General features: G+C 40.3%; 1 protein-coding gene across 2 annotated transcripts in view; it reads right to left on the bottom strand.

Moving 5' to 3' along the window:
- The window catches only part of NCAM2 (neural cell adhesion molecule 2), a 440,779-nt gene that overhangs the window by 55,753 nt on the left and 365,707 nt on the right, over nucleotides 1-19,319 (bottom strand). For both annotated transcript variants that reach the window (XM_044287571.1, XM_044287572.1), the window contains one exon: nucleotides 15,410-15,590. In XM_044287571.1, coding sequence (XP_044143506.1) covers nucleotides 15,410-15,590 — 181 coding nt within the window. The remainder of the gene's footprint in view (nucleotides 1-15,409; nucleotides 15,591-19,319) is intronic.

Below are 19,319 nucleotides of genomic sequence, written 5' to 3'. Positions count from 1 at the left end.
AAGAACAGGAACTGAAGACAGTTGCAGTAGAGGCCTGGCAGAGCAACACCAGGGATGAAACCCAGCATCTGGTGATGTTTATGCGTTCCAGATTTCAGGCTGTAATTGACTGCAAAGGATTTGCAACCAAGTATTAAAAAGTGAAAGTTTGATTTATGATTATTATTCTGTCCCATTACTTTTGGTTCCTTAACAAGTGGGAGAAACATATGTAAACTGTTGTAATTCCTACATCGTACACCTGATTTGGATGTAAATACCTGACAGTCTGCAGCTAATGCACATCTTGTTTGTTTCATTTCAAATCCATTGTGGTGGTTTTTAGAGCCAAAAATGTTAGAATTGTGTCAATGTCCCAATATTTATGGACCTGACTGTATTTATATCCCTACACTATCTGTCCCTTCTGCTGCAGCTCTCCCTGACTAAGACTTAGCTGAACCACGTGTCATCGGGTGCTGTATAGCACCCAATGATGCGTTCCGGCCAGCCAGTCACCAACATGGCTACGGCATTACAGCGAGTGCCAGTACTCTCCCATATGTTTATTGGTTGCGTAGCAGCCAACAAACGTGTGGGGAGGAGACTCGAGTATCGTGCTTGAGCACACGTGGTGTTTGGCCGATGCTCGAGTCAAAATGATGTTCGGCCGAACATGCTCGCCCAACACTAATGCTGACAAGACCTACATAAAAAATAAAAAAAATGCTGTAGAGATGCCACATTTGTCTATGGTACATGCATTTATGTACAGTATATGTACAATATACATAGAATGTACCTGCATACATGCAAACCGGATTCCAAAAAAGTTGGGACACTATACAAATCGTGAATAAAAACTGAATGCAATGATGTGGAGGTGCCAACTACTAATATTTTATTCAGAATAGAACATAAATCACGGAACAAAAGTTTAAACTGAGAAAATGTACCATTTTAAGGGAAAAATATGTTGAATCAGAATTTCATGGTGTCAACAAATCCCCAAAAAGTTGGGACAAGGCCATTTTCACCACTGTGTGGCATCTCCCCTTCTTCTTATAACACTCAACAGACGTCTGGGGACCGAGGAGACCAGTTTCTCAAGTTTAGAAATAGGAATGCTCTCCCATTCTTGTCTAAAACAGGCCTCTAACTGTTCAATCGTCTTGGGCCTTCTTTGTTGCACCTTCCTCTTTATGATGCCAAATGTGCCAAATGTTCTCTATAGGTGAAAGATCTGGACTGCAGACTGGTCATTTCAGTACCCAGATCCTTCTCCTACGCAGCCATGATGTTGTGATTGATGCAGAATGTGGTCTGGCATTATCTTGTTGAAAAATGCAGGGTCTTCCCTGAAAGAGATGACGTCTGGATGGGAGCATATGTTGTTCTAGAACTTGAATATATTTTTCTGCACTGATGGTGCCTTTCCAGACATGCAAGCTGCCCATGCCACACGCACTCATGCAACCCCATACCATCAGAGATGCAGGCTTCTGAACTGAGAGTTGATAACAACTTGGGTTGTCCTTGTCCTCTTTGGTCCGGATGACATGGCGTCCCAGATATCCAAAAATAACTTCGAATCGTGACTCGTCTGACCACAGAACAGTCTTCCATTTTGCCACACTCCATTTTAAATGATCCCTGGCCCAGTGAAAACGCCTGAGCTTGTGTATCTTGCTTAGAAATGGCTTCTTCTTTGCACTGTAGAGTTTCAGCTGGCAACGGCGGATGGCACGGTGGATTGTGTTCACTGACAATGGTTTCTGGAAGTATTCCTGAGCCCATTCTGTGATTTCCTTTACAGTAGCATTCCTGTTTGTGGTGCAGTGTCGTTTAAGGGCCCGGAGATCACGGGCATCCAGTATGGTTTTACGGCCTTCACCCTTACACACAGAGATTGTTCCAGATTCTCTGAATCTTCGGATGATGTTATGCACAGTTGATGATGATAGATGCAAAGTCTTTGCAATTTTTCCCTGGGTAATACCTTTCTGATATTGCTCCACTATCTTTCTGCGCAACATTGTGGGAATTGGTGATCCTCTACCCATCTTGGCTTCTGAGAGACACTGCCGCTCTGAGAAGCTCTTTTTATACCCAATCATGTTGCCAATTGACCCAATTAGTGTTAATTGGTCTTCCAGCTCTTCGTTATGCTCAAATTTACTTTTTCCAGCCTCTTATTGCTACTTGTCCCAACTTTTTGGGGATTTGTTGACACCGTGAAAATCAACTTATTTTTCCTTTAAAATGATACATTTACTCGGATTAAACATTTGATCTGTCATCTACGTTCTATTACAAATAAAATATTGACATTTGCCATCTCCGCATCATTGCATTCAGTTTTTATTCACAATTTGTTTAGTGTCCCAACTTTTTGGGAATCCGGTTTGTATTTAGAAATGGATTACAGATGAATGAACCATTTAAAAGGAAAGTACGGTATTGTCAGAAAATGTAATATTGTTTAAATCAAGTTTTTATGTTAAATTAATTCATTTTTATTATTTTTGTTGGAGTTTTCTGCTTTATGTGGTAGCTCCATTTTAAAAGGGGTTTATTAATACTGATGAGCGGCAGGTGCCATATTCGATTTCGACGAAATTCGCGAATATTCGATAGAATATTCGTTTTATATTCGTTGAAATCGAATATTCGTCATTATTCTAGTTATCGCGAATAATATGCGATTTAAAAAATCGCATATGTGATTTTTTTTTTTTTTTTTTTTTTTTTTTTTTTAACTTAAAGGCTACTCTCCTATTGAAATCGCAAATGCGATTAATATAACACGAAATAATCGCATTTGCGATTTCAACGTAATTCTCAAATCCGACAGTACATTCTAGTATATGGAGACGTTACCATGGTGATGGGGACGCTCCATGAGCATGGAATATAGCAGGGATCAGCAACCTTCGGCACTCCAGCTGTGGTGCAACTACAACTCCCAGCATGCACACCTCCGTGGCTGTTCTCAGGACTCCCAAAGAAGTGAATGGAGCATGCTGGGAGTCGTAGTTTGACAACAGCTGGAGTGCCGGAGGTTGCTGATCCCTGGAATATAGCATTACTAAGGTGAAATCGCAAATGCGATTATTTCGTGTTATATTAATCGCATTTGCGATTATCTATTTTTTATTTTATTTTTTACTATGGTTGGCTTCAATGGTTGGCGAATATGGTTGGCTTTTACTATGGTTGGCTTCAATTAGCGAATATGACGAATATATTCGTTATATTCCACAAAACGAATATACGAATATATTCGTTATATTCCACAAAACGAAGATAACGAAGTATTCTGCGTCTCAGTTATATCTACCTATTCATCAACTTCGCTAATTCTAGCAATCATATAGGACAGTTGACTATAGAGACAGCTAAGTATAATTCGCTATGCGATTATATGACTGCTTTTTTTTTATATAAATAGAATAATTATAATACCTGATAATTATTATAATCTATTTATATAAAAAAGCAGTAATATAATCGCATAGCGAATTATACTTAGCTGTCTCTATAGTCAACTGTCCTATATGATTGCTAGAATTAGCGAAGTTGATGAATAGGTAGATATAACTGAGATGCAGAATACTTCGTTATCTTCGTTTTGTGGAATATAACGAATATATTCGTATATTCGTTTTGTGGAATATAACGAATATATTCGTCATATTCGCTAATTCTACCATTGAAGCCAACCATAGTAAAAAAAAAAATAAAAAAAATTAAAAAAAAATCGCAAATGCGATTAATATAACACGAAATAATCGCATTTGTGATTTTAACTTACTAATGCTATATTCCAGGGATCAGCAACCTCCGGCACTCCAGCTGTTGTCAAACTACGACTCCCAGCATGCTCCATTCACTTCTTTGGGAGTCCTGAGAACAGCCATGGAGGTGTGCATGCTGGGAGTTGTAGTTGCACCACAGCTGGAGTGCCGAAGGTTGCTGATCCCTGCTATATTCCATGCTCATGGAGCGTCCCAATTTCCATGGGAACGTCTCCATATACTAGAATGTACTGTCGGATTTGAGAATTACGTTAAAATCGCAATTGCGATTAATATAACACGAAATAATCGCATTTGCGATTTCAACGTAATTCTCAAATCCGACAGTACATTGTAGTATATGGAGACGTTCCCATGAGCATGGAATATAGCATTACTAAGTTAAAAATCGCAAATGCGATTATTTCGTGTTATATTAATCGCATTTGCGATTTTTTTTTTTATTTTTTTTTTTACTATGGTTGGCTTCAATGGTAGAATTAGCGAATATGACGAATATATTTGTTATATTCCACAAAACGAATATACGAATATATTCGTTATATTCCACAAAACGAAGATAACGAAGTATTCTGTATCTCAGTTATATCTACCTATTCATCAACTTCGCTAATTCTAGCAATCATATAGGAAAGTTTACTATAGAGACAGATAAGTATAATTCGCTATGCGATTATATTACTTTGCTTTTTTATATAAATAGATTATAATAATTATCAGGTATTATAATTATTCTATTTATATTTAAAAAAAAGCAGTCATATAATCGCATAGCGAATTATACTTAGCTGTCTCTATAGTCAACTTTCCTATATGATTGCTAGAATTAGCGAAGTTGATGAATAGGTAGATATAACTGAGATGCAGAATACTTCGTTATCTTCGTTTTGTGGAATATGACGAATACATTCGTATATTCGTTTTGTGGAATATAACGAATATATTCGTCATATTCGCTAATTCTACCATTGAAGCCAACCATAGTAAAAAAAAAAAAAAACGCAAATGCGATTAATATAACACGAAATAATCGCATTTGCGATTTTAACTTAGTAATGCTATATTCCATGCTCATGGGAACTTCTCCATATACTAGAATGTACTGTCGGATTTGAGAATTACGTTGAAATCGCAAATGCGATTATTTCGTGTTATATTAATCGCAATTGCGATTTCAACGTAATTCTCAAATCCGACAGTACATTCTAGTATATGGAGACGTTCCCATGGAGATGGGGACGCTCCATGAGCACGGAAGGCGGCAGAAGCGGCAACGGGCACTGACTGGAGCAGCCAGGAAGCCAGGAATCCAAAGGACAGGTAAGAACAACTTTAGGGAAGTGGGAAAGGAAAAAATATAACAATTAAAAAAAAAAAAAAAAAAAAAAAAAGAATATTCGAAATATCGAATTTATAGCACTATATTCGAAATATTCGCGAATTAGCGAAGTGCCGATATTCGCGAAAAAAATTCGCTATTCGAATATTCGCGCTCAACACTATTTATTAAAGGCTTTTTCCAGGAGTTCGATATTGGTGACCTATCCTTAGGATAATGTGAAAAACAAAAGTCCCAATAAAAAGGTCAATTTTGATAAAAAAAAATGTGTGCAAAGAGCTTCTAATTTTCACAGTAAGTAAGTATAGCAGTAATGCTATTTACATTTGTTCATGTTTCAAATGTTTGCATGTGTCTTTGCGCATGGCAGTGTGCTGCTACTTGTAGTCCTTGTTTGCTATCCCCATTATGGGTAATCAATACCAAATCAACGGGGGTCCGACTCCTGGCACCCCCACTGATCAGCTGTTTAAAGAAGCTGTGGCGCCTCTTTAAACAGCTGATTTTTTTTATTTTCATTACTGTTATTTACATCAGATGCTGCAATCATGTATGGCACAATCAACGCTCCCTGTCATTGCACCCACTGCTTACAAAGTAATGTGTTTAGTGATGAAGCAATTCATCACAATTTTTTTTTTGGGCAAAGCAGCCAAATCGAATTTTTTAATAATTTACTAATTTGTAGTCAGTATATCTATGCATTACAGGACTGGTGTACTATTATTATTGGGATAGGACAATGTTCTAATATTCAGATTCATAGACTAGTCCAAAAGCAGCGCCAACAAAATTGACCCTCGTATTTTGTGTTCCTTGGTTATACATCTTCTCCTACAAGATTGCAATAAGCTTTTATAAGGGTGTGGCCATACATTCAGTTTTCTCAATGCAGTTTTAAAAGTCAAAACTAGGAGTAAATAAAAATAAATAAAAAAAGAGGTGAAATCATATCCATCCTTGGTACTTTCAGTTTTTTGGAGATCCACTCCTGATTTTGCCTCCCAAAACTGCATCAAGAAACCTGAATGTGAGGCTTTAAGCTGGAAATAGATAATATAGGATTCACCATTAATAATAGATGATGAATGAAGAGAAATGTGACTCCATCTTGTCTTCTCTAAATATGTAAAGAATTGTTATAACATCTCACCCACACACTGTTTCACATCCCCCGCTGTGAGTTAGGTTCACTTATCTGTCTAATCTGTATCCTAGAACTAGAACAAACATTCTTTTCTTATTCAGGGTCCTTCGGCACAACTGCGTACATTCTTATATGTGACTGATTAAAAACTATTATTGCTTTTCTTTATTTCCGTATTTGCTACGGACTTTACTATAAAATCAATAAAAAGAGAATTGAAAAGAAAAGAAAAACTATTATTTCTACTCATTGCACGTATACATACCATAAAAGGATGTTCCGGTAGTATCTGTATGAGCACCAATCTTTATATTTTATTACTGGTTTAACGCTGTTGTTATGCAAACTTTTCTATTGCCTATATAAGGCCAAGCGATAGCATAATAAAGTTAGAATGTTTCTCAGTGATACTTGTGTGTGTCTGTTATTGCCAACTGAGAAACATCTCTCCTGATGTAGAGGTCCAGAAAGGTCCAAATCCTTTCAATGAACAAAGCTAATCTTTCCCTTTGTACACATCACTGAGCATGCCCACAAAAGTCTCCCATAGAAGTCAATCAGTCATTTTATAACTGGGCTGTCTTATGTCCAAGTGGCTGAGTGAAGGAAATCTCTGGACTGTTAATCTAATCAGGATATCTGCCCACATAATCAGAAAACAGAACAAAACATCTGCATTCACTAAATAAATGCAGATTAGAAAAGGAGAATGGAAAAGATTTACTAAACCTATAAATAGTGTTAATTTAGAGCGGCAATTTAGAGCAGCTGTCTAGACCTCCACTACATTTATCTAAGGGGCTCAGGCTGGATGATAAATCTGGTGTAGAGGTAAACAATTTTTCCTAAATTTGTACTAACTATTGGTTGGCTCACTTCTCCTTTCCTAAAAAGCCATGGTCCCTTCTCACTAAGCCCCACCTCAGCATCGGGAAATGCTATAGTTTGCTCCACATTTAGATAGATTCTAGCCACGTTAGTTATTCTGGATAGTATATTTTGGGAATGCATCAAGTTTATTATATAGCCTCTTTTCATTACATGATCAAGCTGAACTTGAGCAAGAAAGGGCTCACTGACTTATGCGGAAGAATGCTGTGAGCATGCTATGTGCCATGTGCAAAGGTCACTGAGTAGAGGGAGAGAAGAGGAGGTGAGCTGTGTCCATCATCTGCAGTCAATGGTGGGTTCATCTGTCCTCAACATACTGCTTTATATCTTTGACCAAGTGAAAGAAAGTCTAAGTATATAATCAACGTCATTCTAACTAGACCTCATCATTTTCATTTCGGTGATGCCTTTGCCACTGAAAATATGGAAACTACCTGTGAAGGATGTAAGTAGCCATTTGTTGAAGATGTATTTTCTGTTCATTGGCTATACGGATTACTCAGTTGGGTTCTTTGGTGCATATTTAATTGATTGTGTCTGATTGTGTCCACTAATTGCATAATAGCCTGTAAAACTGTAAATGCACGTATATGTTATTATATAAATCAAAATATATTTAGAGTTATTGTTTTAAAGGGGAGGTTTCATCTCAGACATTAATAGCATATAGATAGTGGATAGGTGGAGATTCCACCGTTGGCATCTGCTCTTATTTCTAGAACGGACCCCCTAAAGTGAAGTAGAGTGCATCATGCAAGCGTGGCCTCCCTCCATTTACTCCTATAGGAGTTCCAAAATTAGCAGAGAGCTGGCATGGCTATTTCCAGCAATCCCATAGAGGTGAATGGAGGGCGGCTGCACATGAGAAGTGTGCTGCAACTTGTGCTACTTAGCTATATGCCATCAATGTCTAAGATGGGTATAACCCTTTGAGGAATGCCTATAGAGATAGATAGATAGATAGATATACTTCCCCTATTTCGACCTTCCCACTATATTATCAGAGTATAATATAGTTGGATTCTACATTGCCCAGAATTGTATAGGCCAATAACCCAGGAGATGCAAGCTTGATAGTGTAGGTCCCATCTGTTGGAAGCTAACCTGCTACTTGCAGTCCTTGTTCGCTTTTACATTTCAGCCGTGATAGAGTGCACCCGAACCCTTTGTTCACATTCCTTCAAGGTACTGGTCCAACTTGTTTTTTTTTTTTGCATTTTAGATAGTTAGTTAGTTAGTTAGTTAGTTAGATAGATAGATAGATAGATAGATAGATAGATATTTGAGAAATTGCTCAAGAGACTTTTTCTGGTGACATGTGAAGAATTAATAAACTCCCTTCAAAGTTAATCCTCATAAATACTGAACTCCACTGTATCGATTTAATACTTTCACCTGCATTTCCCGAAAGGCATTTGTCACAACTGCATCTTAGAAAGAGATGAGAAAATAGTGTTCAAATTTTGTACTTTTCTGTTCATGGTGAAGAAACTCATATTTATGTTATTGAATTTTTATTTGTTGGTGTCTACATAAGATCTACAGATATATCAATGTTTTTGAAAATTACAACCCTAATTCAAAAAAAGTTGTGACTGTGTAAAATGATTTGCAAATCTCCTCAACCCCTATTATATTAATAGATCATAGAAAACATACTGTATCAGATGTTGAAAGTTAGACATTTTACTATTCAAAAAAATAAACAAATAGAACTTGATGGCAGCAACGCATCTTAATAAAGTTGGGACAGGCCATGTCTATTATTGTATAACATCTCCTCTTCTTTTAACAACAGTATTGTGGAGCCCGAGATGCAGACCTGGTGCATCTACTCTGGGGGTGCCCCAAATAATTTTGATACTTGCTTCAGAATAAGGCCTCATGCACACGACAGTATTTTTTCACGGTCCGCAAAAACGAAGTCCGTAGGTCCGTGATCCCTGACCGTTTTTCCTTCCGTGGGTCTTCCTTGATTTTTGGAGGATCCACAGACATGAAAAAAAAGTCGTTTTGGTGTCCGCCTGGCCCTGCAGAGCCAAACGGATCTGTCCTGAATTACAATGCAAGTCAATGGGGACGGATCCGTTTGACGTTGACACAATATGGTGCAATTGCAAACGGATCCGTCCCCCATTTACTTTTAATGTAAATCAGGAGTCCCTTTTATACTATCGGATCGGAGTTTTCTCCAATCCGATGGTATATTTTAACTTGAAGTGTCCCCATCACCATGGGAACGCCTCTATGTTAGAATATACTGTCGGATATGAGTTAGATCGTGAAACTCAGATCCGACAGTATATTCTAACAGAGGCGTTCCCATGGTGATGGGGACGCTTCAGGTTAGAATATACTAAAAAACTGTGTACATGACTGCCCCCTGCTTATAACTCATTGGTGGCCAGTGCGGCCGGCTCCCCCTCCCTCCCCTGTAGTTAACTCATTGGTGGCCAGTGCGGCCGACCCCCCCTCCCTCCCCTGTAGTTAACTCGTTGGTGGCCAGCCCCCCCCTCCCTCCCCTGTAGTTAACTCGTTGGTGGCCAGTGGGCCCTCTCCCCTCCCTCCCCTTCCTAATTAAAATCTCCCCCCTATCATTGGTGGCAGTGGAGAGTACCGATCGGAGTCCCAGTTTAATCGCTGGGGCTCCGATCGGTAACCATGGCAACCGGGACTGCTACTGCAGTCCCGGTTGCCATGGTTACTTAGCAATTTGTAGAAGCATCATACTTACCTGTGAGCTGCGATGTCTGTGTCCGGCCGGGAGCTCCTCCTACTGGTAAGTGACAGATCATTAGGCAATGCACCGCACAGACCTGTCACTTACCAGTAGGAGGAGCTCCCGGCCGGACACAGACATCGCAGCTCGCAGGTAAGTATAATGCTTCTACAAATTGCTAAGTAACCATGGCAACCGGGACTGCAGTAGCGTCCTGGTTGCCCTGGTTACCGATCGGAGCCCCAGCGATTAAACTGGGACTCCGATCGGTACTCTCCACTGCCACCAATGCATAGGGGGGGAGATTTTAATTAGGAAGGGGGAGGGAGGGGAGAGGGCTCACTGGCCACCAACGAGTTAGCTACAGGGAGGGAGGGGGGCCCACAGTTCTTTTAGTATATTCTAACCTGAAGCGTCCCCATCACTATGGGAACGCCTCTGTGTTAGAATATACTGTCGGATCTGAGTTTTCACGAAGTGAAAACTCAGCTCTGAAAAAGCTTTTATGCAGACGGATCTTCGGATCCGTCTGTATGAAAGTAACCTACGGCCACGGATCACGGACACGGATGCCAATCTTGTGTGTTCTTTCACGGACCCATTGACTTGAATGGGTCCGTGAACCGTTGTCCGTCAAAAAAATAGGACAGGTCCTATTTTTTTGACGGACAGGATACACGGATCACGGTCTCGGCTGCAAAATGGTGCATTTTCCGATTTTTCCACGGACCCATTGAAAGTCAATGGGTCCGCGAAAAAAAACGGAAAACGGCACAACGGCCACGGATGCACACAACGGTCGTGTGCATGAGGCCTAAGAATGATATCAGTGCATTATCGGACGAAGAGCTACATTTTGATCATCTTGTCTTTGTCTTGGGTAATTTAAATGCTGATATCGTATATTGAAACATAGGGTAAATTACAATTTATTGTTTAGGCAATTTTTTGACTGTCTCTGTATCTGTAAACAGATATCTGAAAAAACTCCTAGCCTTATTGACTGGAAACATCAAGTCGGAAGGGTGATGCATTTTGAAAAAACTATGTAAAGGTAAATCCCTCAGCTCTATGATCTCGGAAAAATTTAAAAAATAAGAAGAAAGTAGGAATATTTTTATCTTTTTTCTTTCCAGCACAGCTTCAAGGGTGGGATTATATAAAATATAAATAATAAGGTACAATCTCATAAACTTGAGAAACTGGTCTCCTCGGTCCCCAGACATGAGTGTTGTAAGAAGAAGGGGAGATGCCACACAGTGGTGAAAATGGCCTTGTCCCAACTTTTTGGGGATTTGTTGACACCATGAAATTCTGATTCAACATATTTTTCCCTTAATATGGTACATTTTCTCAGTTTAAACTTTTGTTCCGTGATTTATGTTCTATTATGAATAAAATATTAGAAGTTGGCACCTCCACATCATTGCATTTAGTTTTTATTCACGATTTGTATAGTGTCCCAACTTTTTGGAATCCGGTTTGTCCATCATATTTATTGATATAGCTATATAAAATCCATATCTGCCACCAATATATATATATATTTATCTAAGAAATATCCATATTGAATATGTATTAGAATAATATAGATATTGCTTAGATACAGATACTGATAATGGTACTTTTACACTAGCGTAAGTGTATTTTCACACTAGCGGCAGGACGTTCACCCTGTAGGATCCGCCCTGCCACTATTTGGCCGTGCCCCTGGACTGTCGCTCTGTCCCCATTGACTATAATGGGAACGGGTGCGGAGCAGACCATGAATAGTGTGAAAAAGACTGCCAGACGGATCCATTCTTGCAATGCATTTGTAGACGGATCCGTTCTTGCAATGCATTTGTAGACGGGTTCACACCCAGATCAGTCTACAAATGCTGTCAGTTGTCACACTGATCGGCGGATCCGCCGGCAGCTCCAGCTGCAATGTGACAGGAAGATCTTCTGCCAGTGTGAGCTATGGGGTGATCATGTGTTTTATTTTTTATTTTATTTTTTAAGCAAAGTGCAGAGCAGGGTGAGGGAAAGGTCAGGTTGTTCAAGCCCAGAAATATTCATGAGGCAGAGCTCAGGCTTTGTTGTTATACGCCCCCTCAGCATGTACTTCAGCATGTAAGCACAGCAATGACAGACCATGAAAAGGTGTACATATTGGTTTTAACTTGATGAAATCTAGTTTAACCTAATTATATGTATATCCTGATGGATTTTAAGAGGTTTTTTTTTTATTATTAACTCGGATAACCCCTTTAATATCAAGTATAAAACAAGACAAGTTAAACTCTAATTCCACTCTTTACCAAAAATCTTTCCCCTAGTTCCAACAAAACTTACTACGGCACAACAACTGTAATGAAGCATGCCACAACCACAAAAAAAGACTCAAAATGAAATCACAAGCATATGGATATGCAACATTGCTCCATAGACTTCTATGGATGATATTTTATTACCCAACTTGGAGTTTGCACAGAACTGTAATATTACAAAGTTCAGATCTAGTTTTCTAATAAAATCAGGAACATCTGACAAATAACTTAGTTTATTTCAGCCTCTTCAAAGCATGGAAATCCTCTTATTACTTTTTGATTCCTGGACTTTGGATAACTTACCTTGACACTAGTGTTGATCGAGCACCAAAGTGCTCGGGTGCTCTGGTGCTCGAGTAGAACACTTGGGATGCTTGGGTCTACAGAGCACTCGAGCACAATGGAAGTCAATGGGAGAACCAGAGCAATAAACCAGGCACCCCCTGCTCTGAAGAGGGGAGGGTGCCTGGTTCACAGGAAAAGGTCAGAAATTGATGGAAACACCACTGAAATGGTTTGGGAACAGCATGGGGAGGATGTCTGAATGCATATTGGACTCCCAGGTCACTGCTGGGAACGATGTTGTCTGAGTAGTACGCCACTTTTACAGACTGACAATAATATGCACAAAACCAAAGATAAAATAGATTTTAGAGGAAAAAAATTTAGGAAACATTCTGTCCTGTATATTTATGTCACAAGGGTGTCAAGAGCCATGTCTGACTCCGTTATACCCGGGGTCAGGAAGTCACAGTAGGTGTCTAAAGATAGCGCTGTTACTTAATGGTAGCTTTCTGTGTTTGCCTTGCAATCCTTTTTGTCTCACTCAGGGATCCGTAGCTTCTTCTGCTCAGCTGTTTCTTGTCCGTCACTCCCAACCTCCTTATATTCTCCCTCCCACTTCTCTGGTTGCCAGATATAGAGCTTCCTGCCTGGACTTCTATACTGACCCACTGGAGCTGTGCAGCTGTGATTCCTGGTTGTCGTTCCAGAGCATTTCCCTCCGGATCCCTGTTGGGCTTTTGTTGTTCGCTGTTGTCGCCCACCTGGGATTATATGTTTTGTCTGTATTGTCTGTCCTCTCCTTGGTGTTTTCCTTTAGTGTTAGTGGTGAGGACTAGTGTCCCCACCGCCCTATTTACTACTTAGGGCTCATCTTAGGGAAAGCCAGGGTTTAGGCACGTGATCGGCGTACGGGTGAGAAACCCATCTAGGGACGTCAGGGCAGTCAGGTTCCAGCCTCAAGGTGAGTTAGGGGTCACAACCTTTCTCTCTCCCTTGGACAGGGCCTTCCCTTTTCCCTCCCTTTGCATCACGTATGTGATCGGCACGCCGGTCATGATACTTTGCTTGTATATAAAGTGCAAGTGCTGCCAAAAATTACAAGGATGAACCATTCCGATACAACCTATGTATCACATAATGGAGGCCTCATTCACATTGTGGTACAATTGCTCAGGTAGTGGGACTCCCATACTCATAAAGCCTATGCACTAAGTAAAAGGGCTGCCAAAAATTACAAGGAACCGGCACTCTAATACACCCTTTATTACACATAAAGGAGGGCATTATACACACCCTTAAAAAATTATTATTGATGGCCTGCTGGTGACCCTTAAAAACATAAGGAGCAAGGGCCTGCTGGTGACCCTCTAAAACATTAAGGGCGAGGGCCTGCTGCTGATCTGACCATTTAAAAAATAATGGGCGAGGGCCTGCTGGTGACCCTCTAAACATTAGGGATGAGGGTCTGCTGCTGACCTGACCCTCAAAAACATTAGGAGCGCGGGCAGCCTAATAAGCATGTTGATATGATGGAGGAAGAGGGTGAGAAAAGGAAGATTGAACCATATACCCTTTTTTTGTGGTGGAAGGGGTGCATGGGAATACAGTGTATTCAATATACCACATTTAAAGTGCCTTTATGTTAACCCGCTTTCCCCTGGTGGAGTACAGAAGTCAGGAGCAATCCAGGCCCTGTTCATTTTGATAAAAGTCAACCTGTCAGCATTTTCAGTTGACAGGCAGATGCGCTTATCAGTTATTATGCCCCCACCAGCACTAAATACCCGCTCTGACAAAACGCTGGCAGCAGGCACGGTTCAGAGCGCCAGCGTTTTGTCAGAGCGGGTATTTAGTGCTGCTGGGGGCATAATAACTGATAAGCGCATCTGCCTGTCACATGTCCAGCTTGGACACCCAATAGCTTGGACACCCAATAGTTGTAAGGCACAGAGGGATCACTGAGGACGCTGTCACAGTCTTCTACGTACTCCCTCAGCATCTTCCAAAACTTTTCCCTGTGTAGCAGCCAATAAACGTGCGGGGAGGAGACTCGAGCATCGTGCTCGAGCACACGCGGTGTTCAGCCGAACACTGCAATGTGCCGAGCATCGCGAAGCTCGAGTCAAAATGGTGTTCGGCCGAGCATGCTTGCCCAACAATACTCAACACCCATCGTAAGCTCTTGATGTCATGAAATACACCACATTCAAAGAATAAAAGAGCTTATGGGACATTCCAAATCCACCAATGAGCGGAAAAACTATGAATCTGTAGGACGAGCAATGGCAGCTCTTCATCTCCACTAACAAACAGGCAATTATTGGGAAGGAACTGTCCCTTTTCAATAATTGCCTGCTCAGTCGGGCAGTGTAAATCCAGCTTATCTTAGGATAGCTTGAGCCACGTGAAACTATAAGGAAAGGCACATCTGTGACATTAAGGATTCAATCAGACTTCTTGATATGTATAATTCACATATTCTTTCACTCTATGTTATCTTTGTTTTGTCTTGCTCTCCTTCCCTACATGTTTCTTATTCAAAACTTTTACCAACAAAAGCTTCCATAGTTGTCTGTAGTCTGAAATAACCTATAATCACTTTATTTTTTACTATTATACATAGATATTTCTTTGTTCCATTACATTTCATATCATCTACACAGTTAGTAGAAGGATCATATTGACCAAAACAGCTAAATTGCTAGAGCAAATAGGCTTTCAAGAGACAAAACAAGGTCGATTCTCTTCATGGGCTTTGTCTAATATTGCAGCTCAACATCAACTAAATGCTGTAATATCAGACACAGACAACAGGCACTGGTATGGAACTTGTAAGAAAGACATTTATACATCACCTTTTAAGTGCTATTATTTTGAAATCGACTAGAGTTAACTTCAAAAATCAGCAAATGACCTTACCTGCAATGATATTAGGTTTTGGTGGCATTATAAACTCATACGTTGTTGGCTCAGAATGGCCGAGTCTATTTGTTGCTATGATCTGAATTTCATATCCCATATTCCATTGTAGATGTTCTAGAACAATTTGGTCTTTATTGCCAAGGAATTTCTTCTCCAGCCATTGATCTTCTTTGTCTTTCTGCGGAAAAAAGTAAGAGGTTTTTTTATTTATTATTCTCCACATTAAAAAGAACCCTCAAAAAAGTGTGAGGTTTCACACCATATGTGAAAAAAATACAAGCGATTAAGTCACTGATCCTGGGGGACTAGCCAGGTGGGATGGCATGTTTTACCATTTTAGGCTATATACTGCTGAAGTCAGTGATTGGGTGAAACTTTCACCGCTAAAGCCAAGTGAACAAATCCCAGTGAGGAGGACAAGGGGGTGTTTGTGGGAGCAGAGCAGGATAAAATTGGTAAGCACACCCCTTTTTGACCCATTGATGTCATTGCCTGCAGCGGCACAAGTGACTCTCATCAAACCAGACATTTACAAATGTGATCAGAGTACGCCAGTGGGTGACCAAAGGAGCCAAAACCCTGCAGAGGGGAGTAGGAAAGTATGTGTTCCTTCTCAGATCTGATGATGTGATGTATTCTGGCCAAATGGTTCCTGGGATAACTCTTTTAAAAAGAGGATAACTCTTTTAAAGGAAATTTTCATCTCCTAGCACCATGACATTAGTCTTTACTTTTTGAATGCTACATATTTTGGTGGTGTTTATCACATACTGTACAGAGTCTGGTGGCATTAGAGGCAGTACTTGTTTAGAGCTCATTTGCATCCCTTTCTTCCCAGAATTTCAGAGGAGCATGTATGGCCTATAAGTCTTCTCATGCTGATTTAGGCACTCTCTTCGCAAGGAGAGATAGTACCCCCAAATCCTGACTTAGGCCTCTTACCCAGTTAAGCCAGTACTCTCTGCTCTGCACTGATGAGTGGCAATCACCCTAAAACAGCTGTCTGCAAATGAGGTGCTGGCTTATTTAATATCCAAGTCATGTCTGAAGGCCTATTTAAAGGGTTGAACATTGACTTAATAGGATAGCTGCCTTAAATCTGGTGTCATTAGAGGCAGAACCTGTTAAGAGCTCATTTTCATCCTTTTCTTACCAGAATTTCAGAGAAGCATGTATGGCCTATAAGTCTTCTCATACTGACTAAGGCGTTCTCCGACTAAGCAGAGATAGATGCTCTGCGTGCTCCATGCCACTTTATGGCCCTTTATACAAATGCCCCATTTATTCCTGATAGATGCCTGCTGATTATAGGAGGTGAGAGCTGCATTTCCAAGCAGCAACCATGTCCTCTGTATGGGGACGAGCAATCGCTGTGTGCATGAGGCCTTACACAGGGTAATTATCGGGAGTAAGTGTTTCTAGGAACACTCCTCCACAATTGCCTGATCCATCCTGTGTAAAAGAACCTTTAGTATTGTGATCATAATAGGGTGTAAGGGATATGTTGGTTTGAATACAGTGCATGATTTCTTATGACTCCAAAATGTGGGATTGGGGGACGGTCAGAAGCTGCAGGAGCAGCCACTTCCTTAATTGCCTTAGGTTGGTGTCAATCATAAATTTCTCTTGCTCTTTGGTTACAAAACAATATTTCAAGTAGCATAATTTCCTAATCCATACTGTATTTATACAATTGTAAGAAAGGACAAACTTGAACAAGGTGCTCGTCCTACCAGGCAACGTGCTGAACTCATGAAGCAATGCAAATGAGAAAATTAAAACAAATACTTAAAACATAAAAGAATGTTCCAGCTAGATTGTGAGATAAAGTATAGTAGAGCTTGTATCATAAAAAGCAATTATCTACAAGAGCTCCCTTTGGCCATAGTTAAATTGGAAATAGAAAGATACTTTTGCAATTAATTTTCGGAAGCAGTAAATAGCTTGACGAACACCTGGTGAAAGCGGCGACGTTAAATGCGTTGTTTAAGAAAAAAGGAATAGTAATGTTTTTGTAAGTATTCTGCTATTCTGTAATCTATGTCCTTTTACACAAAATTACGGCTTTCAAGGACTAGTAAGAACTGACATGTAAACTGTAATATATAAGAAATTTGTAACAGGATAAAGTAGGGGAAAGGATACCACAGAGCATAAAAATAATATATAGTAATATAAGTAAAAAGTTTAATTTTTTTTTTCTACTGTTAACCACATGGGGAAAAAAAACATGACAAAACTATACATCAGGGTTTCTTGTTACTGTTATGCCAAGGTGATTGCATGGCCATAGTAGTAGCACCTGTGTGATCAACAGAAGGGTAGTGGCTAGTGACTCTAGCAAATTTCCCAAAATTTATTTTGGGTCCGATTTGGTCAAATTGGCAGATAGATTTGATTCTCTCAAAATAAATTTGACTCAAATAGAAAATTCTTCAATTGCCCTAATAGGTAATTTAGAATTCTAGCTCCTAAAACTGTATTCAAACCCCTTTCAATCTCTTTAACACCAAGACAGAATTAGTAATGTCAAAGTGACAGAGACATATACGGCTTTGTGTAAACACATGGTGCCTCCGGTTGTAACAAAGTGTAATTTATTTTTTTCAAAATTAAAAAATGGTACAAAAATTAACACTTTTTGTAGGCAGATGTCTTCTTCTCTGTCTTCTGACCTGTAAAATGGTGGCTGACATTTTGAGAGATTCATGGGAAATAAATCGTAAACGTTCCAGATTCTCAGAAATTCAAATTTTGGGAGAATTCTGTAATAAAGTTGATTTATGAGGAATCGATTTGCAGTCCGCATATGTTGCTCCATTCCGTGGCCCTGCAAAAACATAGAACATTTCCTATTCTTGTCCGTTTGGCGGACAAGAAAAGGCATTTCTATCATGGGCCACCTGTTACGCTCCGGATCCACAATTTGCGGTCGTGTGTATGAGGTCTAAGGAATATTAACAAAGAGAGGGCCTGATGCCTAATCTTAGGCATTGTGATTAATGGGTGATATTTAATGTATTTAATTTAAAGTTTCTGGGTGTCGTTAAAAGATATCAACAGTAGGGATGAGCGAACTCGAACTGTATAGTTCGGGTTCGTACCGAATTTTGGGGTGTCCGTGACACGGACCCGAACCCGGACATTTTCGTAAAAGTCCGGGTTCGGGTTCGGTGTTCGTCGCTTTCTTCGCGCTTTTGTGACGCTTTCTTGGCGCTTTTTGAAAGGCTGCAAAGCAGCCAATCAACAAGCGTCATACTACTTGCCCCAAGAGGCCATCACAGCCATGCCTACTATTGGCATGGCTGTGATTGGCCAGAGCACCATGTGACCCAGCCTCTATTTAAGCTGGAGTCACATAGCGCCGCCCGTCACTCTGCTCTGATTAGCGTAGGGAGAGGTTGCGGCTGCGACAGTAGGGCGAGATTAGGCAGATTAACTCCTCCAAAGGACTTGATTAACTGATCGATCTGCAGCTGTGGATCATTGAGCTGCTGATCCTCAATTGCTCACTGTTTTTAGGCTGCCCAGACCGTTTGTCAGTCACATTTTTCTGGGGTGATCGGCGGCCATTTTGTGTCTTGTGGTGCGCCAGCACAAGCTGCGACCAAGTGCATTTAACCCTCAATGGTGTGGTTGTTTTTTGGCTAAAGCCTACATCAGGGTGAAGCTGTCACACCAAGTGCATTTAACCAGCAATAGTCTGTTCATTTTTTGGCCATATACAAAATCAGGGGCAAGCTGCGCCTGTCACCAAGTGCATTTAACCCTCAATGGTGTGGTTGTTTTTTGGCTAAAGCCTACATCAGGGTGAAGCTGTCACACCAAGTGCATTTAACCAGCAATAGTCTGTTCATTTTTTGGCCATATACAAAATCAGGGGCAAGCTGCGCCTGTCACCAAGTGC

This window comes from Bufo gargarizans, chromosome 3 (genome assembly GCF_014858855.1).
Source record: "Bufo gargarizans isolate SCDJY-AF-19 chromosome 3, ASM1485885v1, whole genome shotgun sequence".
Taxonomy (NCBI): domain Eukaryota; kingdom Metazoa; phylum Chordata; class Amphibia; order Anura; family Bufonidae; genus Bufo; species Bufo gargarizans.
The sequence above is the reverse complement of the archived record's forward strand: the minus strand, read 5'-3'. Positions and strand labels throughout refer to the sequence as shown.